Source organism: Haliotis rubra, unplaced genomic scaffold, assembly GCF_003918875.1.
Source record: "Haliotis rubra isolate DU_JTF1 unplaced genomic scaffold, ASM391887v1 Scf369, whole genome shotgun sequence".
In the NCBI taxonomy this organism is placed as follows: domain Eukaryota; kingdom Metazoa; phylum Mollusca; class Gastropoda; order Lepetellida; family Haliotidae; genus Haliotis; species Haliotis rubra.
The window spans coordinates 901,266-927,197 of NW_025767045.1; the positions used below are offsets into that span (position 1 = coordinate 901,266).

The 25,932-nt window shown below is 40.5% G+C and overlaps 1 protein-coding gene across 4 annotated transcripts in view; it reads right to left on the bottom strand.

Moving 5' to 3' along the window:
• Positions 1-13,447: 13,447 nt before the first annotated feature.
• Positions 13,448-25,932, bottom strand: part of LOC124285754 (DENN domain-containing protein 1B-like) — a 66,499-nt gene continuing 54,014 nt past the window's right edge. For 2 of the 4 annotated variants that reach the window (XM_046722027.1, XM_046722025.1), the window contains 5 exons: positions 24,059-24,112; positions 22,631-22,738; positions 22,196-22,251; positions 20,580-20,748; positions 13,448-17,467 (listed from right to left, as the gene is read on the bottom strand). In XM_046722027.1, coding sequence (XP_046577983.1) covers positions 16,409-17,467; positions 20,580-20,748; positions 22,196-22,251; positions 22,631-22,738; positions 24,059-24,112 — 1,446 coding nt within the window. In that variant the 3' untranslated portion in view covers positions 13,448-16,408. The remainder of the gene's footprint in view (positions 17,468-20,579; positions 20,749-22,195; positions 22,252-22,630; positions 22,739-24,058; positions 24,113-25,932) is intronic. The other 2 variants (XM_046722028.1, XM_046722026.1) reach the window with 2 other exon arrangements.

Consider the following 25,932-nt stretch of genomic DNA (forward strand, 5'->3'; position numbering starts at 1 on the left):
CCCATTTCTGGTGTCTCCCAACGTGATATTGATGGAATATTGCTAAAAGCGGCATAAAACTCAACTCAGTTCTTAAGAGGGCATTTAGAAGCGATAAACATGAGTTACAGATTTATATGAGACATCAACTTAGTTGTTTGTTAAACACGAGATTTCAGGATTTTTTGTGTGTTTTTTTGTGTGTTAACATTTTGTGGTGTGATTTATGTTTTTTCAAAAATGATATAAGACATGGTGTGACTTTACCTAAGTTGTGGAAGCCTGAAATGATATCTTACTTGTGTTCAGATCGCTTCCGGAAGTTAAAAGAATCAAAACTACTTACTAGTTATAGTAAAATATGTATATGATTGATGACCATAAAGATTTTCCATAACACAACTTGTAACATAACGATTTCTTCCTCGGAAGTGAGGTTGTGGTGAAAGTAACAATAATATTGTAAGTAGTATTATATTGACACCCATTCGCTGCCAGGAGGGAAATTGTTATGTTATACGCTATGTCATAAAATCCTATTGGCCATCAATAAAATACATATTTTACTACCAGTAGAAAGTAGTTTTGATTTTGTAACTCGGTGAAAAACAAACCTAAATAGCATTTATCCACAGACTGGCGGATGTTCCCGATGGGGCACCCGCCATTTTGAAAAATCGTGAAGTCTGTTGAAATTAATGAGATTATAGTTTGTTTTCATCAAGTTAGAAAATCAAAACTACTTTCTACTCGTGAGTTAAATATGTATTGGAATCATAACCAAAAGGATTTTGCATGACACAACTTATAACATAATCGATTTCTTCCACGGAAGCGAGGTGGGGGTCGGAAGATACAATACTGCGCCGATAAATTTCTTGCTACATTCACATGGTTAATGTCCACTCACCAGTATGTAGATACTAGTCAATGTGCGTCTTTATATTTGGTCTTATAATCCTAATTAGTTTATTATCATACTTTTATGCATTTTGAAACTAAATAAAAAGCTGACGATCTGCTGATACTTATAGTGAATTTATAACAGAACTGTAATATCTAGACATTTTATAGTTTGCCAATGTGAATCATAATTGCACACACACCCTAGTGTATGTTGTCTGTCCTATTACACTTCACGGCTAAAACAATGATTCTGTTGAATGCTACCACAAATGAATAAAAAACAAAATGCAAAGATTAAAATTAAAACAGATTAAAGTTATAGGAACAATATCAGGCCATTACCTTGTTTGAGGGATGTATCCATCAATATCCACAAAACTGTTCCAAATGATGTGTCTTTTAACAGTTTAATATAATGAAAAAGTGATAAATCTTTTCAGGTATTGGTGTATAGTCTCATTGGTCACCCAAGATAGCACACCTGGCAACTAATTGCATAATGTCCGCCTTCATTAAAACAGTAATTTAGTTAGCCAATAATGGGCAATCAATCAATGTATTGCCGGTTAATCCTTTGGAAAGAAGGACGTTTGTTTTACGCAGACAACGTGAACGCAGAGTGTATTCAGTATAGATTAGTAAATCTACATACATAAACACTACCTTTTGACAATTCCGCTGTGTAAGATAAAAGTAATTAAATAATCAGCGTGTTATCGGTTAATCCTTTGAACGATGTTTATAATGTTGAATATTTACTCCAGACACAAGAAATGCCAAATGGGAACCTTTGTCGGGTAATCTAAGTGTGTTACCACTAATTATACCTGTTATAAATTCATTAACTGACCATCAAGTGAATGATGACAAATAACATGTGTAGGTTTATACCACCTAACACGAGGTTACAACAAGGGAGTATTAATTGCTGTATTGCATGTGAAAACTTATGGGCCGACACTGTTTTGGGAATACAAACAGATTTTTTACATGACATGATTAAATATCGAGGTAAAAAAACACAGAAATGGGATCAATTTGGATCAGTCATTATACTGAATAAAATTCCTAACGACACCAATCAATTCAGACAGAAGCCGCCTATGAAAACAAGTTGTAACTCGAAACCAGAAGGCAAAGCATGAGACAAAAATTAAATGCCAGTAGATTGTGAGAACATATATAGCTTTCATTTTCCACAACAAATAATTGTCACGATTTCAGGTTTATACAAGCCTGTAAACAAGATAATTTAACCCCTAAAATGGTAGATGAATTCTGCATCGGCCCTCAAAGCTATTCCTCATATGACGCCACAGAGTCGCTACCAGCCTGATTGGTTGAAATTTCGCTCATGGGTGAGAATTGTGCACTGTTGTCAAAAGGTCGATTTTAAGTCAATTAAAGGTCGAAATGAATAGTTTTAATGACGGGGTTTCATTTATAACGATGCCAGTTAGTGATTTATGTATTTTTACCCCCTAGGGTTTATGTGGACCTTTAATGCAACATGATACAAAGGTCTCCTTGCCCCTTCGTTCTATTTCTTTGATAAGTGTACGGGAAATACCATGTTCTCAGGCATATGATTTTTACATTGGCGGATACAGCTTTTTAAGAAAGGGGGGTGCACAGTTCATTTTCTTCCATTTCATGAGAGTTTCAATGGTCATGTAATAAAATTTCACAGTCTAAGTGAACTTAGGCTCAGTATTATTCATTACACTGCTATACTGAGTCTAACAAAACCTAGTAGAAGGTCGCAGCTAACCTTTGAGCTAACCTTTGAGCGTCCAATCAAATGCGAGACAGATTTAACCAATCAGACAAGGGCTGCTGTTTAGGGTTCGGCGAGATTTACAAAATTCCCTAGTCACTGACACTGATCTCTCAACAAACCAAAATCCACATAAAACACAGATATTTGACCTGCAGTATATATGCTTAGGGCTTTCTGATGACATGGTTACCATTAGCTAATATTTTATGCAAGCTGACATCCTTGAATATTGACAAAAACACTATTATCAGCGACTGTTTACTCACTGTTGTGGCGTGCTTCATGTGCATCACTCAGAAGTGATCATACGGAAATTAGCATTCGGAATCGTTCGGGTGCAAAATGTCAACTTTCACGATTTGGTTAGCTGTGTTCTGATTGGTCTGAAGGTTAGCTGACCTTCTACTAGGGTTTGTTAGACTCGGTATAAGCAGTGTAACGAATAATACTGAGCCTAAGTTTACTTGGACTGTAAAATTTCAGTACAAAAGGGGTTTTGCACACCCCAGCATCCCCCCTCTGGATCCGCCTATGATTTTTATGAATATTCTTATAGCCATGTAACCTACACTTTAATGTTTCTATGTATGTTTAGTCAGCTCCAGAATATGAAGCTCGGACTTGAAATGAATTATTATTTCATTTACATTTTAGGGTGATGGGGTAGGCTTGTGGTTAAAGCATTTGCTGTCTCGAAGAAGGATAGGGTTCAGATCCTGACATGATTAATGTGTGAGAAGCTCTGTGATAGTGCAGACCCAACTCATTCGAAATATTACAAAAAATGTTTGAAGCAGGAGGCATTTTGTTTTGTGTCTATTTTAAATTCTTAAGAACAAACAGTACCTGTGTTTTAAACTCATCAAAGGAAGTGATGTTTGAAGGTAACAATGAATTTATTGTGTATGGAATAGTGGAACAAGCTCTGTGCTAATCAGTGTTTTTATTCAAGGCATGGCGTGCAACCGTTGCCTTGTGACATGCTGTTTTGTTCCTCAGTGAATGAGACCTGTTCTTGGAGAGTGCCTTGTCATAATGGAATGGTTTGCATTGGTAAGATCCAAATTCAGCGTTTGAGGATCAGCGAGAAGATATTTAGACATCACTGCCAAGCGATACATTGCGTTTGTATTCATTCACATTTTAATAAAGTTTTAAAGTTTTGAATATTTCATGAATATTTCATGTTTTAGAAATATTGTAAATATGATTTGAGCAATAAAAACTCAATATGGATAATACGTTTGTGTTAATTATTCCATGGAGGGATGTGAAATCTGTGGTGAGGTGTCTCCTGTGGGGTGTCATCTGTAGTGATATGTCTCCTGTGGTTGTGTCATCTGTAGTGATATGTCACCTGTGGGGTGTCATCTGTAGTGATATGTCTCCTGTGGGGGTGTCATCTGTAGTGATATGTCTCCTGTGGTTGTGTCATCTGTAGTGATATGTCACCTGTGGGGTGTCATCTGTAGTGATGTGTCACCTGTGGGGTATCATCTGTAGTGATGTGTCTCCTGTGGGGTGTCATCTGTAGTGATGTGTCACCTGTGGGGGTGTCATCTGTAGTGATGTGTCTCCTGTGGTTGTGTCATCTGTAGTAGTGATATGTCACCTGTGGGGTGTCATCTGTAGTGATATGTCACCTGTGGGGGTGTCATCTGTAGTGATATGTCTCCTGTGGTTGTGTCATCTGTAGTGATGTGTCTCCTGTGGGGGTGTCATCTGTAGTGATGTGTCTCCTGTGGGGGTGTCACCTGTGGGGGTGTCATCTGTAGTGATATGTCACCTGTGGCGTGTCATCTGTAGTGATGTGTCTCCTGTGGGGTGTCATCTCTAGTGATGTGTCTCCTGTGGGGGTGTCACCTGTGGTTGTGTCATCTATAGTGATATGTCACCTGTGGCGTGTCATCTGTAGTAGGGGTGTCATCTGTAGTGATATGTCACCTGTGGTGTGTCATCTGTAGTAGGGGTGTCATCTGTAGTGATATGTCACCTGTGGGGGTGTCATCTGTAGTGATATGTCTCCTGTGGTTGTGTCATCTGTAGTGATGTGTCACCTGTGGGGTGTCATCTCTAGTGATGTGTCTCCTGTGGGGGTGTCACCTGTGGTTGTGTCATCTATAGTGATATGTCACCTGTGCCGTGTCATCTGTAGTGGGGTGTCATCTGTGGGGGTCATCTGTAGTGATGTGGGGTGTCATCTGTAGTGGGATTTGGGGTTGTCCACTGTAGTGATGTGGGGATGTCCACTGTAGTGATGTAGGGGGATGTCATCTGTAGTGATGTAGGGGATGTCCATCTGTAGTGATGTAGGGGGATGTCATCTGTAGTGATGTAGGGGATGTCTACTGTAGTGATGTGGGTTGTCATCTGTACTGATGGGGCTGTCATCTGTAGTAATGTGGGGATGTCCACTGTAGTGATGTGGGGTGTCATCTGTAGTGATGTAGGGGATGTCATCTGTAGTGATGTAGGGGATGTCCACTGTAGTGATGTAGGGGATGTCATCTGTAGTGATGTGGGGTGTCATCTGTAGTGATGTAGGGGATGTCATCTGTAGTGATGTGTCACCTGTGGGGTGTCATCTGTAGTGATGTAGGGGTGTCATCTGTAGTGATGTGGGGATGTCCACTATAGTGATGTGTCACCTGTGGGGGTGTCATCTCTAGTGATGGGGGGTCATCTGTAGTGATGTAGGGGTGTCCACTATAGTGATGTGTCACCCAGGGGGTCATCTGTAGTGATATGGGGTGTCATCTGTAGTGATGTGGGGTGTCATCTGTAGTGATGTGGGGTGTCATCTGTAGTGATGTGTCACCTGTGGGGTGTCATCTGTAGTGAAGTGTCACCTGTTGGGTTGTCATCTGTAGTGATGTAGGGGGTGTCCACTGTAGTAATGTGTCACCTGTGGGGGGTGTCATCTGTAGTGATGTAGGGGGTGTCATCTGTAGTGATATAGGGGATGTCCACTGTAGGGGGTGTCCACTGTAGTGATGTGTCACCTGTGGGGGGTGTCATCTGTAGTGATGTAGGGGGTGTCATCTGTAGTGATATAGGGGATGTCCACTGAAATGTTGTTGGGGATGTCCATTTTAGTGATGTAGGGGTTGTCATCTGTTGGGATGTCCACTGTAGTGATGTGTCATCTGTAGTGATGTGGTGTGTCATCTTTAGTGTAGTAGGGGGTGTCCACTGTAGTGATGTGTCACCTGTGGGGGTGTCATCTGTAGTGATGGAGGGGATGTCCACTTTAGTGATGTAGGGGACGTCATCTGTAGTGATGTGGGGATGTCCACTGTAGTGATGTGTCACTTGTGGGGGTGTCATCTAGTGATGTGGGGTGTCATCTGAAGTGATGTAGGTAATGTCAACTGTAGTGATGTTGGGATGTCCACTGTAGTGATGTGTCACCTGTTGGGGTGTCATCTGTAGTGTTGTGTCACCTGTAGTGATGTAAGGATGTCCACTATAGTGATGTGTCACCTGTGGGGTGTCCACTGTAGTGATGTGTCACCTGTGGGGGTGTCGTCTGTAGTGATTTAGGGGGTGTCATCTGTAGTGATGTAGGGGATGTCCTCTGTAGTGATGTGTCACCTGTGGGGTGTCATCTGTAGTGATGTGTCACCTGTTGGGGTGTCATCTGTAGTGATGTAGGGGGTGTCACCTGTTGGGGTGTCATCTGTAGTGATGTAGGGGATGTCGACTGTAGTGATGTGTCACCTGTGGGGTGTCATCTGTAGTGATGCAGGGGATGTCATCTGGTAATTTGTCACCTGTGTAGGTGTCATCTGTGTAGCTGGGTGTCATCTGAAGTGATGTGTCATATATTTGTTGTAATCCTTAGTTTGTCCTTGTTGTAATCCTTAGTTTCTGTCATTTCCCAAAGCCTTTTCTCTTCACACTGAAGGCCTGCATTTGATTTCAAGCTGCTGAGAAAGACACAAACCACTGTTTCACTTGGAGCTACACATGCATCAGTGTGTTGTGACACTGTGGAGGGCGGTGGGGTAGCCTAGTGGTTAAAGCGTTGGCTCGTCACGCCGAAGACCCGGGTTCAATTCCCCACATGGGCACAATGTGTGAAGCCCATTTCTGGTGTCCCACTGCCGTGATATTGCTGGAATATTGCTAAAAGCTTGGTAAAACTAAACTCAGTCAGTCAGTCAGTCAGTGACACTGTGGACCTAAGTATTCATGTCCAGGTCGGGAAAACAGCAGCCGATACCGTGAGCATACATGATGATCTGTCCAGCAAATCATTCAAATCAGTGCTCAACAACATGAGAAGTTGTTCAGCTGTTATCTTTCTGATAAGGTGGTTAAAACGTTCGGTTGTCACACCGAAGACCCGGGTTTGATTCCCCACATGGGTACAATGTGTGAAGCCCATTTTTGGTGTCCCCCGCCACGATGTTGCTGGAGTATTGCTAAAAGAGCAGTAAAACCATACTCTGATTTAGTGAGTGGTCTAAAGCACTACAATTATCAGTGCCGAGTTGTGTCCTTTAGATCATGAGGTCAATCCTTATTTCTTCATGGTTATTTCAAGCTGGGTTAGCAAAATGGCTTGTCAGCGCCTGTTTTTATCTGTCTAATATGTACACCATTTTTTTATGGATTTTTTTACCCGTGAATATTTACAGACCCCGATTATTTAAAAACCGCTACCATATAGCTGGAATACTGAAGAGTGTGGCGTAAAACTAATCTCACTCACTCATTTTGATGGATTTTTGTCTCAGATCAGGCAGAAGTTGAGATATGTTTGAAATACTACAACTTTAAATCCATCGTAACTCAATATATAGCTTTCCTCATGTTACAGGTAGATTATCTCAATATTAAGACAAGGTACTGTCTCAATAATGGTTGGCATCAGTGCTACTTTACGTATCTGGCAACCTGGCAATATTCACGCTTGTACCAGCAAGCATTTTGTTAATATGAGCAGAACTCAGGTTGGGTTGAATAGGTCCACTGAAATCTATGCTGGTTGTAAGATAAATAATAATAATATTTCAATAGTGCCTAACTTCCATCCATGCAGGTTGCTCAGTGGCGAGGTGTACAGGAGAAATAACAAAGTGATTCGGTGAGATTAGAATAGCTGGTCAAAGGCTTGCTCGAAAAGGTGTCTTTAAAAGAGTCTTCAAATAAGGTTTGTCAGAGACAGTTCTTGTAGGAAGAGGTGGATCGTTCCACAGAAGAGAAGCTGAGGCAGAGATAGCTCGATCACCCATTGACGTTTTCGTGATTGGGACTGACAGGCGAAGATGAGTGAGTTTAGTTTTACGCCGCACTCAGCAATATTCCAGCTATATGGCGGCGGTCTGTAAATAATCGAGTCTGGACCATCTGGACCAGGATGGCTGTTAAATGCTCAGTTCGCGGCGTGCATGTTACAACCCTTGCTGCTGCATTCTAGATTTGCTGTAACTTTGTGATGAGAGATGAAGGAATATGGAAGAAAAGGGAGTTACAATAATAATGTGATAAGTGTCTGCATAAGAAGTTTTGTTGTTTCATGGTCAAGATGTCGGATTTTACTGATGTTGTGAAAGTGGAATGTGGAAGATGAAAGCTACCGAATCAGCTCGTCAAGTTTAGGGACTACGTTTGCTCATTATATCAATCACCAGATTCCCTGCTCCAGTTTCCATTATTTACAAATCTGTAATGTATCTGGAATATTGGGGAAAACAAATAACCAGTGCAATGCCCTGGGCCATGACAACACTCAGAAGTCACCTTCACCTCCAAACACAAGTGGGTGATGGGGTAGCCTAGTGGTTAAAGTGTTGGCTTGTGACGCCGAAGACCCGGGTTCGAATCCCCACATGGTGTCCCCCCGCTGTGATGTTGCTGGAATATTGCTAAAAGCGGCATAAAACCAAACTCATTGAGTGTCAGGTTACGATTAGTCCCAAGCAACTTTCGCTGGTCGTACCGGATGGATCCGCGGTTGGCTCAGTAATTTCGTTCACTGCATGTCATCGTACATTCTCTTCCCACAGAATTTACTTGTCATATCTTCCTACAAACCTCTGTTCCAATATGGCCATTTCATGGTGCGAGTGTTCAGGATTCGTGATTGGTTGCAATCAGATTTAGTTGTGCAATCAGCGACGTTGTTTCAAAAGTGATCATTCGCAAGGCCTCGGTAATTTCCGTATGCTTCAGGGAAAACTAGAACCTCTTCCCCTGCGCGATGCGCAAACGTTTCCTCTAGACAGAACTCAGCATTAATGGCGTCTCCATCACCATCGTCGACAACGGACAAGCTAGCCATGTCTTGTGTGTCACATCAACACAAGTCCCCGGCAGAGGAGGGATATTTGTGGCCCCACATTTGCTTGTATTAGTCAAGTTGGATCTAAGTCGATATATAACACGTGTTCTGATTGGATAGAAAGAAGGGAGATAATTCGTGTTGTGATTTTTTGCCGCTAGGTGATTTTACGAGTTCCAGGAAATGTGGCCGTATTAGAACAGAGGTTCGTAGGAAGATATGACAAGTAACCTCTGTGGGACGAGAATGGTCATCGTACCCCAACGATGCATAATGCACACTATCATTGACTGGACTGACTGTACATACCCACATTAAGCTGGACTATTGCCGCTGAACTTCTGCAAACAAACAGGAGCAGTGGGGTAGTGGTTAATCCGTTTGCTGGTCATGTCAAAGACCTGGGTTCGATTCCCCGCATGGGCACAATGTGTGAAGCCCATGTCTGGTGTCCCCACCATGATATTGCTGGAATATTGCTAAAAACGGCATAGAACTAAACCAACCCATCACTCATTGCAAACAAACAACAACGGTTGCACTTGTGCACTTGTTTATTGAATGATATCTACACACATCAAATGCACTTGACTTATAAGTACACTATGCTACATATTGCAGAACCCATCGAGCATTTACAGCTTCACTTAAAGCTCGGACTTATCTTAAGGATGCTATTTACAATGCAATATACAGCTGAGTATATACATATAAGATAGAAGTGTACAATTATCCAGTAACCATGGCAACTGGATAGTTTAGCATATACGCTCAAGTTTTCTTGAATTGAGGTGTGAAGACTCCTTGTCTTGCCAACTCGGGAGTAAGTAGGAAGTGTCAGTCAGAAAGAGTCTAATTCCTGGTCATCTCAAACTTACTTTATAGTCCAAAAAGCTAAATATGTATTTAAATCTTACCTATTAAGTCGGATAATGACATTGTACATCTGACAGTAATATGGTTGAGTGTGTAGTGTGGATCCTTGGACAAACCTAATTATTTCTCTGGGAGCAGATCAACAAATGTCTGCAGCAAGACAACTCCTAAGCCAATGTTAAACTACAAGAGTTACCATTGGCCATAACTACAAACGCTTTGTAGATCAAGGGCCTGGGCCCCATTTCACAAAGTGATCTTAGCCTTAAGACAATCGTAACTCCCACGCTTTAACATAAACTTACGACAGTTGTAGTGCTATGATAGCACAGTGCACCTTCAGGTGACAAAATATAACCATTAACCTGTTACCATGGCACCTTGATACCTTCATAATTGAAGTTTGATTGTTTCAAATTTATAGCAGATGTCTTTGATGGTGAAATGAGGTCACTGTACTCCAAGCATTATCACAGTGGATGCTAGGTCATCACATCTCGAGCAGAGCCCACATGCATGAAAAGATTTTAGTGGTATGACTCTCATAATTAAACACTGACGTTAAATACCGGTATGTGCCCTTGTCACCAGTTTTTCATACACCCCAGAAGGTTAGGTGGGGGTGGCAGGGGATTAGTGGTTAAAGCGCTGGCTCAACCCACAAATACTAGAATCGGACCCGGTAATCCCGATTACTAACAGTTACATGGGCACAATGTGTGAAGCCTATTTCTGGTGTCCCCCCTCCGTGATATTGCTGGAATATTGCTAAAAGCGGAGTAAAACTAAACTCAGTCGATGTATATTACCTCATTTTACAAAGCCATCTTACACTGTCGTAATGCCTATACTGTAACCAAGAATTTGACAGATGTAGCACGACAATTGCCCAGTAAAACAGGCCCACACTATCATATATGTTACGATTCTGAAGAACATTCAGCCAATCACATAAGTTGAAATAACAATCACTGTCATGTGAGCATGGAGCACAATATCACTGTCCATGCATATTATTTGGAAACAATTAACAATTTCCACTATAATATATATCAACACCCAAAGGTCAAGGTTAGAGGTTGGCCTTTCCCTTCAGTCGAAGACGAACAAGTTTAAACAATAACGCCTTGAACAGTCTCGCTGTAACACGCGCTCTATTTCACACAGTTTCTGCAACATCATACAAAAATAGGAGGCATCATGCACCTTAATCTTTCATAACAAAATAATTCACAATACCGTATTTCCTCTATTAGACATCGAGTTATCAATACATGAATGACACTGTGTCAAATGCTCTGTAACAGAAATGGCAGCCAGTCCACTATTAGATGCTAGGTCCATCATTTGTTGATATTAATGAATGCCTAAGACAACAATTTCCTATTTCATGCGGGGCGGTGGGGTAGCCTTGTGGTTAAAGCGTTCGCTCATCACGCCGTAGACACAGGTTTGATTCCCCACATGGGTACAATGAGTGAAGCCCATTTCTGGTGTCCCCCGCCGTGATATAGCTGGAATATTGCTAAAAGCGTCGTAAAGCTAAACTCACTCAATATTTTATCCAATGGTATGTTGATCAATATTAATGAATCATACCCATTGTCGACCAGAGCGTAGAATTCGGGATATCGTAAGGCATGGAGCTGATACTGTGCCAGCAGTAAACAGAATACACACCTGACCTCTAATACACGCCAGGTCAACGCCTTGTGCAAAATTAACAGACACCCATCGTGTACACTGCCTCTAAATGACACTGTGAAAGAAATGGTGGCAAGGCCACTGTAAGATGCCAGGACCATCATTTGTTGAAATTAACAAATGCCCAAAATAACAATTTCCTATCTCATCTTACGATATGTCGAGAGTTTCCTGGAAATGTAGAAATTTGTAGAATTTGGGATTTCGTAAGGTACTGAGTTGTCAGAATACAGAATAGACGCCAGACACAAGACAGCAGGTCGACACACGGACACCTAACTGAGGAAATACAGTACTCCACAACATGTTGCATCTCTGATTTCATAGACTTTGTTAAATCGTACAGCTGTCATGGAACTCACAGATTTCATCATGATATCTGGACGATCAGTTTCTGATATCCCAAATTTATTATCTACATGTTAAAACCATCTCAGGTGCATCAAAATTTGATAATTACGAGCTCCAGATTTTTCAAGCCATCAAGTATTTACTTGCATGTTACCACTAATGTCGGATTGTGATAGTTTGGGAGGGGAGGGGGGAGAGGTGGTGGGGAGAGGTGGTGGTGGTGGTGGTGGTGGTGTGTGGTGTGGTGTGGTGTGGTGTGGTGTGGTGTGGTGTGGTGGTGGTGGTGGTGGTGGTGATGGTGGTCATTCCCCTGGATGCAGTGGGTTTAAAAACTAAAAAATAAAAACAAAACAGGGAGGTGTATCTATACTGAAAAGGATACATTCCCAGATAGCATTCAAACATTGGCCCAACGTTGGCAATGTTGGCAAAACCATTGCCAACGTTGGGCCAACGTCTGAACGCTATCTGGGTTGTAGTTGTTAACTGTTTCTTATATTTCTAGCAGTTTGGAAAGGGGATGTTGCTCACTGGAGAGGAAGTTAACCTACACCGTGAATTTAAGTAAAAAAATTCACTAGTTTACAAGCATGAGTTCAACAGTTCAAGACAAACCACATGTACTATTGACAATAGTTAGTTAGGGTGACACAGAAATGTCACAATGCACATCACGATACACAGGTAATGATACACTATGTATCATGATACATTGGTAATGTTGCAATACATATCACAATGTGCCATTGCAGCTATTTTAGCAGTAAACTTGCATCCCTGATTACAGTGAGTGAGTTTAGTTTAACGCCGCACTCAGCATTATTCCAGCTATATGGCGGCGGTCTGTAAATAATTGAGTTTGGACCAGACAATCCAGTGATCAACAGCATGAGCATCGATCTGCGCAACTGGGAACCGAAAGACATGTGTCAACCAAGTCAGTGAGCCTGACCACCCGATCCTGTTAGTTGCCTCTTACGACAAGCATGGGTTACTGAAGATCAATATCAACGGTCAACCCTGATTACAATTCATTTTACAGTATTGTACTGACAAATTTGGGATGGGAGTGTCATTGTACAAGTAGAAAGTATTTTAGCAATAGTATCAATACCCAAAATATGCATTGTGTGTCATATGAAAAGTGAGTGACCTGCACTCATGTATTGTTTCATCCCTAATCGTTCCAGTTATCGCTGGAGTGATCTGTCTCATGAAGTATTACCCACTGAACGTTTGCATACATCAGTAATATTCCATTAGGGAAGAAGTATCTAATGATAGAAGGAACCTGCTTCAGGTTATCTACAGACAACGTATCATGACGCCACTCCCACAGGTTAATTAGCATATCATGTGACCTGCCCTTTTTCTTGTGTGTAAACAAACATGGTTATTCTAAACTCAGAACATGTTGGCCTAATGTAAGCTTTTCAGTGCACTCAACATATTGCATAATTACATAGACATGTCACTACAACTGTGACAGTGTGGTACATGATATAGATTTAAATGTCAAAGTGACCATATGTCTAGCTCCTAAATAGTTCTTCATGTTTTTGAATAGTTTCTTGATGATAGTTAACCTATCTATCACATCTGTAGATGTAAAGACTTGTAAAAAATGAAACAGATAAGGACCGTGTAAGATTTGTCTCTTCAGAGTTATCTTTCCTTGGTAATAGTACTAGACTATTTTCATCTCCATGCCCGTTTGCGCTTAGACAGGGCTCAGTCGTAAACATGGCCACGAGAGGGGTACGAGACTCCATCCGGCTTGCCGGAATGACACAAGTAGTTACGAATGGGAAGAGAGTGGCTACAGCCTTCTGAAAGTAGTTCCTGCTCAGTCATAAACATGGCCACGAGAGGGGTACGAGACTCCATCCGGCTTGCCGGAATGACACAAGTAGTTACAAATGGGAAGAGAGTAGCTACAGCCTTCTGAAAGTAGTTCCTGCTCAGTCGTAAACATGGCCACGAGAGGGGTACGAGACTCCATCCGGCTTGCCGGAATGACACAAGTAGTTACAAATGGGAAGAGAGTGGCTACAGCCTTCTGAAAGTAGTTCCTGCTCAGTCGTAAACATGGCCACGAGAGGGGTACGAGACTCCATCCGGCTTGCCGGAATGACACAAGTAGTTACGAATGGGAAGAGAGTGGCTACAGCCTTCTGAAAGTAGTTCCTGCTCAGTCGTAAACATGGCCACGAGAGGGGTACGAGACTCCATCCGGCTTGCCGGAATGACACAAGTAGTTACGAATTGAAGAGAGTAGCTACAGCCTCCTGAAAGTAGTTCCTGCCCAGTGATCTCACTGGCATGTTCTCAGAACATAACACCATTATCCCATGTGGTAGAGGGGGATATCGAGCACAGAACATAACACCATTATCCCATGTGTTAGAGGGGCATATTGAGCACAGTGTCTGGCAAGGTAACTTTCTTCACAATCTACATGAGAACAAAGTCTTTCACCTGTGACACTACCTGGCTGAAATAATATCCATATGGTGTCAAATTTGAACTCACTCACCTTCCCTCCAGCACTGAAACCCAATACAACAGTGATGCTTTCTCTGCTATAGAAGCCTTTTCATACCATTGACTGACAACTACTACTCTCAGAAGGTAAGACTGAAAACACTGTCATCTAGTCTTAAAACTGATTCCTGTGGACAACTATCATCACAATAACTGTCAAATATATTCTTATCAATCATTTCAGAAAAAATATTGATTTACCTTAGTTGCTGATTTAGCAATAAGGGACACCAAGGGATAACCTTGGTGGATACAGCAAGAAAATATCTGTGTCATCTTAAATAGTATCACTAAAAAATGCAACTGATTGTCAGACAGATCTTAACTGAGGGAAGTTCAAGACTACAATCCATTACATTCTAAAACAAAGGCTGATTGTTTTTCTCATTCTCAACATCCCTAATCCAGAGTATTTTCCCTTCCATCCAGCCCTACTGTAACGCTATAGCTCTAAATGAAGCAGGTCTAGATTTTCCAGTCTCTCTCAAAGTTCTGAAAAAAAACTGATCCATTACGTTTCCCCTACCACCCAGCCCAACTGTAACGCTGTAACCCTAAATGAAGCAAGCACTGACTTTCCACTGCCTTATAAAACCCTGAACCATTACGTTTTCCCTTCCACTCATCCCTACTGTAACGCTATTGTCCTAAATGAAGTACGTCTAGATTTTACACCGTCTCACTCAAAGTCACTGAGCCATATCATATACCTTCTGTAAATCCCTTACTGTAATAAAGGAAGTCAAGTTTTTCCACAGTCCCTTTCCAGGAACCAATTTCAAAGTAGTTGCTTGTTTTTATAAAAATCCAGTATTTTTACAGACTGTGTTTGTCTAGCTGGCTATGAATCGAAAAGGTTCCCGTGAGCGGATTCAGATCGAGATATCAATCCAAAGACAACTTGTAATGATATTAACTTTCTTGTACAGTAACGAAAATGGGAGAAAATTAAGACACTGAACTACCCATCTACAAAAACGTAAAATTAGTTAATCTAAATACATCTTTCTGAAATATCAACAGTCTTGACATCAAGGATCCCTGTCAAACTGAAAATGAGATCTTTGTACGTTATTTCACAGCCTGGTACATCAAAATTGCACAATACTTTATGAAGTCACAGCAGAGTACCATTCAATCAGCGTGTGACCACTTGAGGCGGCATGTTTATGTGGAATCAACAATTATCACATAAATCATGTTGAGTTACTGAACACTGATAAGCTTATGTTTGTTATCCACTTATCTAAAACACATTCTATGTTAGCAGGGTCACTTTTTTCCTCATAAAAAAAATAGAAATATCTTATATACCTTAAATTTTAATACATATCCTGCATTACATATTTCACAGGTAATAAAAAGGAATGCAGTTTGTAAAATAGGATAAGAAAAAGATTTATACATGTGGAACAATATTACAATTTTTTAGAATAATGTTTCCGTGGGTTTCAAATTCAGACATGCATTTTATTATTCAAATAAATTTGAAGTAGGTAGACATAGGGGTTAACCCTTTTTCCCTTAAATATATTTTCATGTTTTATATTTTGATTTTACCAGAATGACAATGTTATCAAATCTCCTTAGTTGTGGAACCTTAATTTCTATTTTTTGGATTGTCCAGTGTATTTATAAAGAATAATTATTTTTAACAAGGAAGTCAGACGTACATGAGTGAATGTTACGCACAGCTTACAGAAACAACATAACCAATACAGACGAAACCTGTACAGTTTCAATAACAGACATGGGTTACCATGGAAACATGAACACAAGTAGTAACAAGATTATCAACAATGGAGTACTACATGAATCCGCGACTGCCCCTGCAGCTGTGAGCCTGCACAGGTGACGTACACACATATCGGCATACAGCGTAATAATGCACACAAATAAGGATGTACTTACATAATGGCGTACACATATAAAATAACAACTGAAGTATATCACAGTCTGTATGGATCTCTCCATGTATGTCAGTCGAATGTTTCCCATGTGCCACTTTTCTGGGCTTCCGTTTGTTGGCTGTTTGTCGGTTTAGTGATCTGTGGACCAATACTCAACCTAACTAGGTTATTCAGGTCACCAATGTCACCAAAAGGGTCCTTTTTGGGAGGCGGAGGTGGACTCACTGCCTGGGATGAACTGTTCGTTGTCATGCCAACATACAACGGATTAGACACCCTGGGGTCTTTGTAAAGAGGACTTGAACAAACTGTTGGTTGTCCCAGTTTGGCCGCAATCGGTGGTGGCTGGTTCCTCATGGACTGTGGCATTGTCATGTTGTAAGCAGGGTTGGACATGGAGCTTTGTTGGGGTCTTGGGGGGGGACTGACCATCGGGGAGCTTGCCAGTTGGCTGAATGACCAGTCTTGTAATAATGATGGAGATTTGGGGCTAGTGGGTTTGGACAGACTGGACAAAGCTGGGTCAAGTGATTTATTGAAACCAGCAAGAGGGTCAAATAGTAACTTGGGGTCTTCAGCTTCTGAATTTTCAGGTGAATTGTCCGGTTTGTAGCAGTTTCGTACAGGTGTCTCTTGACCTGTTTTTCGGAATGCAGGTGACCGATTAATGAGTGAACTTCGGTTAGGTCTTGATCTATCAAACCCTGGAGAACTATTGAAGGAATCATCTGCTAGTGTCGCTTGACTGGCAGGTGACTGGGTGTTACTTACTGCAAACGGGTCAAACACAATCTCAGGCTCGGACTCCGTTGATTCAAACCTTATCAACTGTTCATCATTTGGTTTTGGCTTTGACGGACGTGGTGGAGGACGAGGACCTGAAATTTTTGATGACTTTGACCTAGGGGCAGGAATGGGAGGAGGTCCTTGAATAGCCATACTAGGAGCTCCGTTTGCCCTTCGTATGACAGGAGAGGACCTTGGTAAGGAAGATAACTCTGCCTGAGTATCGTCTGTGGCATTTGGCACAGGGCCTGAGTCCAGGCCAATGTATGGTATCCCAGATTCCTCTGCAGGTGTCTGTGAGCCACTAGAGGGAGTCTCCGCTGACGAGTCATCACTGGCTGGCTGAAGAGGAAAAATAACAATTATAAGCAGTTGAGACACTAAGTATGGATTTGATATGGATGAACAGCTTGCTTTTTTTGTTTAACACCGCCCTCAGCAAGTTTCCAGCTATATGGTCCAGCAGGCTGTAAATAGAGTCTGGACCACACAATCCAGTGACCAACATCAACAGCATCGATCTACACAAATGGGATAAAATGACATGTGTCACCAAGTCAGCAAGCCTGACCACCTGATCCTATTTGTCGCCTCTTACGACAAGCATGGGTTGGTGAATACCAATTCTAAACTGGATCTTCATGGGTTGAACAACTTCTTTAAAACAATTAAGCAAGTTCTTCGATAACAGAGTTGGGACCTAAACCCAAACATTCTTCCTAATTGCAAAACATCAAGTTGTTCATCCATATTTCATATCCATACTTATTCAAGTGAAAGCATCGTACAACAAAGCATGTATCAGTGAATTTGAAACTGTAAGGAAGGGCTGGGTAGTTTAGTAAGAGATGCAGTAAGTGGAAGACAGCAGGCCGCATGACTGTGTTAGTACACTGAGTGAGTGAGAATGGTTTTATGCCACAATATTCCAGCAATATCATAGTGGGGACACCAGAAATGGGCTTCACACATTGTACCCATGTGGGGAATGAAACCCAGTCTTTCAGCGTGATGAGCGAACGCTTTACCCACTAGGCTATCCCATCGCCCCTGTTAGTACACTGACATTGTAGATGGAGAAACCCCTTGGCTTCAGACTTCAGCACATTTTTGATTCAAAGATTCAGAATTTGCTGTGTGAATTTACCAATCTGATGACATAGTACGCACCCAGATATGATTTACATAAAATAATGCATAGAACCAAGCCATCATTATGAATTACATACATTTCATTTACTGAAAATTTATATACAAAACAGAAATTTGAAAATATGTTGTTTTTAAGAATATTCCAACATGCAACAACAGACATTGGCTAATATACAGCAGCGATGCAGGGAATGCAGGCCAGCTAAATGTCAGTAAGGGAAGATAACTCTAAACCCCTCACCCTTAAGCTACACCCGCACCAATACCACCTACACAGTTATGCCTAATATTGATATTTGAGAACAGGAGTGAGTGAGTGAGTGAGTGAGTGAGTTTTTTAACACCACCTTTAGCCATATTCCACCAATATCACGACAGGGAACATCAGATATGGGCTTCACACATTGTACCCATTTGAGGATATCAATCCTGGGTCTTTGGCAGCACTTTAACCGAGTTGATTACCAAACTACCCCCTTGAGCACAGGAAGTGTGAGGATCCATGTGCCCAAATAGGGGAGATAACTCACAGACATGTAAAGAAAAATTCCATACTGACAACATACTTTCAAAATAGCTCCTAAATCCACAGTGTTCTAAAGCAATTATGAACACAAGACATTTTGCAAAGAGATGCAAATAGGCATTTACATCGCCACATCCCGACCCCCAACTCCCAATCACCATGACAACAACCGCCACCTCCGAAAAGACAAGTTTACCACAACCTGCATTAAGCATACTGTTCTCATTGAAAAAGTCAGCAAATCTTTTCCCCAAATTAACAAGAAATAAACTTTCTCAACTTTACTTTCTCTAATAATGGGAGAAACTACCTGATGTAAAAGAAAAAATAAAAGCAAAAAAAGGTTTTCACGCAAAATTGTGATTTGCCTCTTTTGTCAAAGGGTTAGACAAATGTCAGTATTATTTATACTTGAGCCAGACCAATTTTGTTTGTTTTACATCTGAACCTATCTTAATTTTTGAAAAAGAAAAAAGATGATGTAAAAGATAAAAAATTGCAGTGTTTACAGAAAATGCTTAAACTGACTATTATACTACTCAACACTTGCTACGGTACAAATTATCCCTGATCACAGGTGGACCTTATCAAATACTGAGCTGAATATTCTACCCTCTGCGTCATGGGTTTCCGTGGTATTAAGAAATTTACGACTATGAACATGATCGCTCATATTGCCAAGTCATATAAACATAATATAGTGTTAGAACGACATACCTTTGTATCATTTAATGTCAATAAAACACTTTTGTCATTCTGAAGTTCATTGTTGTCCGTATCAGACGACAGGTGGCCATTGTGCACAAACTCTGGTGACGTCATATGTTTCCGTGGTATTTCCTTCAGATCAAATTACGGGCGCACAGCACATGTCACAATCTCACACGTTGTCAACAGCCAATCCGGGAGTGTCAATGTAGGTTTACAGTAATATCGAAGTTGATAAATTGTAATACAGTAAACGATTTTGTAGAATTAACACACTAGTCACATTTCTTCAGCATGAATTTCCAGTTCATAAAATATGTAGAGTTGATACAGGATACATGAAATGAAAAGTGAAGAAACAACTTAAGAGATGACCCTGTCGGGCTTCTATAGTTTAAGAAATAGAGCTGGGATTCCCCCCTTAGGTCACGTGATTGTTTTATTGATGACATCAGCTAGCAGACGAGCGATGTTTAGAAACCCTGAAGCTGAGTAAGTTTATAGAAAATGTTTGCAAAAATCGCGCAAAAAATGCATTACATGCTAGACATAAAGTTGCATTAGTTTTTAATAGTAGATGACTGTTCGTACGCAAATTGATGAAAGTTCAGACCGGTGCCGATCAACTGATGAACGTAAACAATCGATAGGTGGCACGATTTGGCGAGTGGCTCGTGAGAAATTATATCATTAGAAAATACCACGGAAACGTAAGTACCACGGAATCATATGACGGCATGGTATAGATGTTTTCGTTTGCATTTTTCCCATTTTATCCAGGACATTGAAACCAGCCTGATATGTAATCTCCTAATTACCATCTCAGTTGTTCCGTTATTAATTTAATAATCATGCAAAATAAAATCTCAAATCAACCAGATATGTTCTTATTTTCCCGTCCAACCTCCAGGTCAGGACATTCAGGTCACGCAGATTAGTAAAACAAACAAAAGGATGTTGGTCTGGCCGCTGAGTACATAACGGTATCATGCAGGGCTGGTAACTGATGGGAGAGAGATACGTAAGACCAAACTATACAGTGTTCAGTCTTATGTATCGAGTAATCACGTGTTTGACCTCTCCACAGAGTTCGGAGGTGGGAGATCGTTGGTATGCCTGCTGTATATCAGGGTCGGACAGGAGGCTGCAGCTTACACGCTGGTATGTCGACATCAGGTCATCGTCTGTCGTAGAATCGTCTTCAGGGACGTCCAGCACCTTGTACGTCGTTGTTGGCCTGAAATGACGAGTGAGTGAGTATGGTTTTATGCCGCTTTTAGCAATATTCCAGCAATATCACGGCAGGGGACACCAGAAATGGGCTTCACACATTGTAACCACAGGGGTGAATCGAACCGGGTCTCTTTGGCCGTGACGAGCAAGTGACACTTTAACCACTAGGCTACCCCATCACCCCGACATGAAGACAGAAGTGTGCTCTACCCCAACATATAGTGTAATTGGGAATAGTTCTGCCCTGAACTATTATATCTAAAGTATGAGGACACTTTGATCCTTCAGAAAAGAATCTCAGAAACAAAAGTCTGGGGATATTTAGGCTGAAAGGAAACTGCGAGAACACATGCAATAATATGAAAATGCATTAGAAATTTTCTACAAAATATTGTTTCACTGTAAAGTTTGCAATTCTTTATGAGTTTTCTGTTCCCATGGACAAACACTGATGCACAAATATTAGTTCTATATTGGGTAGTATGAATGGACAAAATATTTTCATACTGATGCAGATACAAGCCCTATTCAAAGAAAATACAATCAGTGCTCTGTAGACAAACTTTATGGAAAACAACTTCTTTATTTTATGAGTGCGACATTTCGATACATTATTCTTGTACCAGTTGTAGACAAACTTTATGGAAAACAACTTCTTTACTTCAAGCTGGAATGTAAACATGATGTACAGATGGCTTCTACGCCTTTCCCTTTGTCAACTTACTGGCTTTATCAGCTTACTGCCTAGCCATTTATATTAATTATGTTTATTTCTTTGTTACACTTAGTATATTTACTATGCCTCCACTTCATGTTTATGAGGGGTGGTGGGGTAGCCTAGTGGTTAAAGTGTTTGCTCATCACGTCGAAGACCCGGGTTCAATTCCCCATGTGGGTACAATGTGTGAAGACCATTTCTGGAGTCCCCCGCCGTGATATTGCTGGAAGATCGCTAAAAGCGGCGTAAAACCATACTCACTCATGTTTACGAAATGTTGCACTGATGAAATAAACAAGTTGTTATCCATAATCTTTGGCTATATTGTACTTCCCAACTTCTAAAATGTCCCTCAAGGAAGTTATAATCAGTGCTGCTATTTGATACTGATTCACAATGATCATTGTAGTGAGTAAGTGACTGCTATAATCAGTATTTCAGTTACAAAACAATGTTTCAGCTTCGTGGAAAGTTCTCGATGAAATGCATGTATTGGATGCTAACCCGTTCAGTGAAACCCACAATCATGAGTATGGTGCTGACAAACTTAGTAATATCAACAGCACTAACCATGATTCAAACTCAGGATCTTCGGTTCATGGTACACCTAAGGGCCACAACTCTGCCCAATGAATTTTAAACCATTTTTGAACAAGGTTACTTGTGACCCAAAATTAAACCAAGAGTCATCATAGCATGATACATGTGGTCTTATGTTCTAATCTCATGTTACCTATCCAATGTTCTTGATCTGAGATTAGCAGCTGATATCTGGGGAGGCCTTGGAGGCTGAAGCAAAGAAGGAACAACAGATGAAGGCATCGCTGGAAAATTAGGTGAAAAATGTAACAAAATTAGATTTGTATGATTTTAAAATATAATCTACAAAAATGTACAAAGTATACAAACATTAATTCAGAAATTAGGTTTCCCTTAATAATTGATTGACAAAATGTCTAAAAAAAGGAAGTGACATTTGTCTCAAATTGTTATCTCCCCTGTATCCATGACAACAAAATGGCAGCAACTGATTAAGCTGAGTAATATTTTTTAACCAGGTATGTACAAAATAGTATCTACAGGTTCAATCAGATTATATTACTGTCAACACTTTAGCATATCATAGACAGATACATGTATTGCAAATTATTACAGTAAATTAGCCTACCCTCGAGCCCTTTATGGTGGGGCCAATGATAGTGGCAGGTCTCTGTCGGTCTGGTGTGCGCTGAGATCCTACGCGGAGACCCTTTGAGCTCTTTGTGCTCTCGTTAATCTGCCACATTAGAATGTGCTAATTGAGACACTCAAATATAAGGAAAATATAATTAGCACACATTTTTCAGAGAAGTGAATTCTAGTCAGAATACCTTCCTCACATCATATCAGCTTGAAATATACAAAAATTAAATAGATATAATGTTTGAATTTGAACGAGGCCATTCAGTAAAAGACTTGTACTATTTCTATAAAGTAAGGAGAATCTTAAAATTCTGACATATAACATAAAAGAAAAATACACAACCCCTGAAAAAAGGTGTTCACTGCCCAAAATGTGTTTGGTTTTACTGCATGTTAACAAAGAGAGTCAGGAACCAAATCACCAACACTAAAAGTTGGTGATCGTAACTAACTCAGACACCAAGGCTTCCAGAGTGAGTGAGTGAGTTTAGTTTTATGCCGCACTCAGCAATATTCCAACTATATGGCAGCGGTCTGTAAATAATCGAGTCTGGACCAGACAATCCAGGGATCAACAACATGAACATCGATCTACGCAATTTGGAGACGATGACATGTGTCAAACAAGTCAGCTAGTCTGACCACCCGATGCCGTTAGTCGCCTCTTACGACAAGCATGGGTTGCTGAAGACAAATTCTAACCCGGATGTTTACGGGTGTCAAGACTCCCATGGTGGAATGATCCAAATATAAAATGAAAATCACTAAGAACTAAGCATACAGAACCGTAACCTAAGTTCGTGGATAACCTTGATTCGTGGATCGTGCAAATTATGATGCTAGCTCGTAACTTCAGTCTCAACTGATGTCAGGAACAGTACTTTTGATGTATATACAATGCCACGCCTAGCTGACAAAAAAGTTCCGAATCTCTGCATTACACGCAAGTACACTAAATATATTTGTCCAGCATTGAGATAAATAGCGCCAGATCACTAATACCACCATTACCAAATTTTATTTTTACAAAATGTCAAGTAAAAAAGATACCGCTAGCTCCAACCTTCTCACTGTCTGCTTTCTTTGGTGTCAATACTTACTGCAGTGGGATGTCGTACATAGTGGTATAAAGTAACCGACTACGTAATCCACAAAACAAGGTGACATCACATTTTGTGGGCACACGAATGGGTGATGATTGCAAATGACTTTCGTAAACAAACATTTCATTCACGAGTGGAATATTTGGCATTTTCAATTTGCTGAATTAATGAATAAAATATTCAGTGCGTATACAAAATGAAATCATGCATTTAAAATATGAATTTTGCCGCACTTCCCTTATATCCACGAATCAAGGTTATGCGAGTGTAAGTCATTTACTAACCAATCTACACGCTGCTGCAGCACTAACCTCATTTAATCTCGCCTTGATACCAGACACAGCCTTCTTTCCTTGGTGCTTCATCTGAAGAATACACACAATATCTAAATAACTGACAAATATGTATCTGGTGGTCAGGGCAACCAGAATATGAAACTAGTCTTGGAACATTTCTTTCCATTCAATGCCTTAGAGGACCCTCAAGGGGTTCAATGTTCCACCAAAATGGCGGACCTGGGAAGTAGGATTCCAAACTGAAGACAAAGTTTATTATGCTGATCTATCTAAGTTTTACACTACAACGTTTATCCGACTTATGCCCCAGAAGTTTGGATGTGTCTTGTCAAGGTCAGTGACATCCTCTACGTGGTAGGAAATGCCTAGCACCAAGATATATGCCATTTCAAACAGTATGGAACATTAAAGTTAATTGTACACATATACTCATTTTACTATGTGTGTCAGAGAAATTTCGATTCCTTAATGCTGATCTAAGTTATTTCAGGTATTTTCATACATGCATTCAAAAGGAAACTTGCTGTAAAACATCACATACATAGCCCTATTAAACACAAATACTTAATTTTGTCATTCTGTAACCATGGTTACTGGATCAGTGGTCATAACTAATCAGTCAGCTGTATAATTAGTGAGTGAGTATGTGTTTAATGCAGCTTATAGCAGTAATCCTGGAAAAGCATGGTGTATATCACACACTCTAACCATTTGGGAAATAGAAACTGTCCCATAGTTAGACACGCTTTTACCATAAGACTACCCCCACCACCTTGTGTAATTAATGAGTTTGTTTTTTGTATGCTTATCGCACACTATACCCATATAGGGAATCAAACCTTGTCTTCAGTGTGACAAGCAAACACTTTAACCACTAGACTACCCCACCACCCTGTGTCATTAATGAGAATAAACAGCTGTGAACAGATAAACAGATAGATATAGAAAGGTAGAATGTGCATATTTAACATTTCTAATTTCGTTTTCTCCCCAAGTTGATATTTTCTTGGTGTTTGTCAAATCTGACAACTGTTCCAAAATTGTACCCATGTGGGGAATTGAACCCTGGCTTTCAGCGTGACGAGCCAACGCTTTAACCACTAGGCTACCTAGCCGCCCTGTTCCAAACATAGTTTCTGGCATCAAGCACGGTGGGACAAACATGACAAGAATGAACCTTCCTGTCATAAAAATGTAAATTGGTAAAACGTAGAAGGCCAGACAGTTACGCTGAGAAAAAACAGGAATATGTCAACACTATTTAACTAAATGACCTTTTGCAGAAATAACACAAAAGTTTCATTGCCACTGATAAATGCTATAATTCACAGTATCCACTGTCCAGTTTTCACTCATGGGGATCTGATGTGTAACAACTGATGGCAGTTGTTTGGCAACACATTTGGCAAAGGTGAAAAACATTGATTAAATCAGAATCCCTTGGATTTGTTATTCACAATGTCATAAAACTCAGACGTTTTATTTCCATACAGTACCTTGGCATGATGGGATCAGACGACACTACCATAAGAAGTTGTGAAAAGTGAACATTCAAATGAGCCAATCAGCATCAAGGCTTCTAAATTGTCAGTTTGATTGGAAAAGACTTCATACAAAAGTATTTGACATCTGTATTTTGAGTACGAACAAAACAAGTTTTTAAAAAAAAACATTATGTTTATGTTGACACTTTATGACAACAATTTCATTTCCTGAGCTCAAATGATATATCTATGTTTTCTTGAGTGAAGTGCACACTCTCCCCCAGTCCCAAAAGCTGTGTTGTGTGGGACATGCCAGTCTTGATGTTTTTCTCTGAGCAAGTAATATACAATGTCATGTTATAATACTCAAAAAGGCTTGTTTTTTTCACAAACAACGAAACCCCT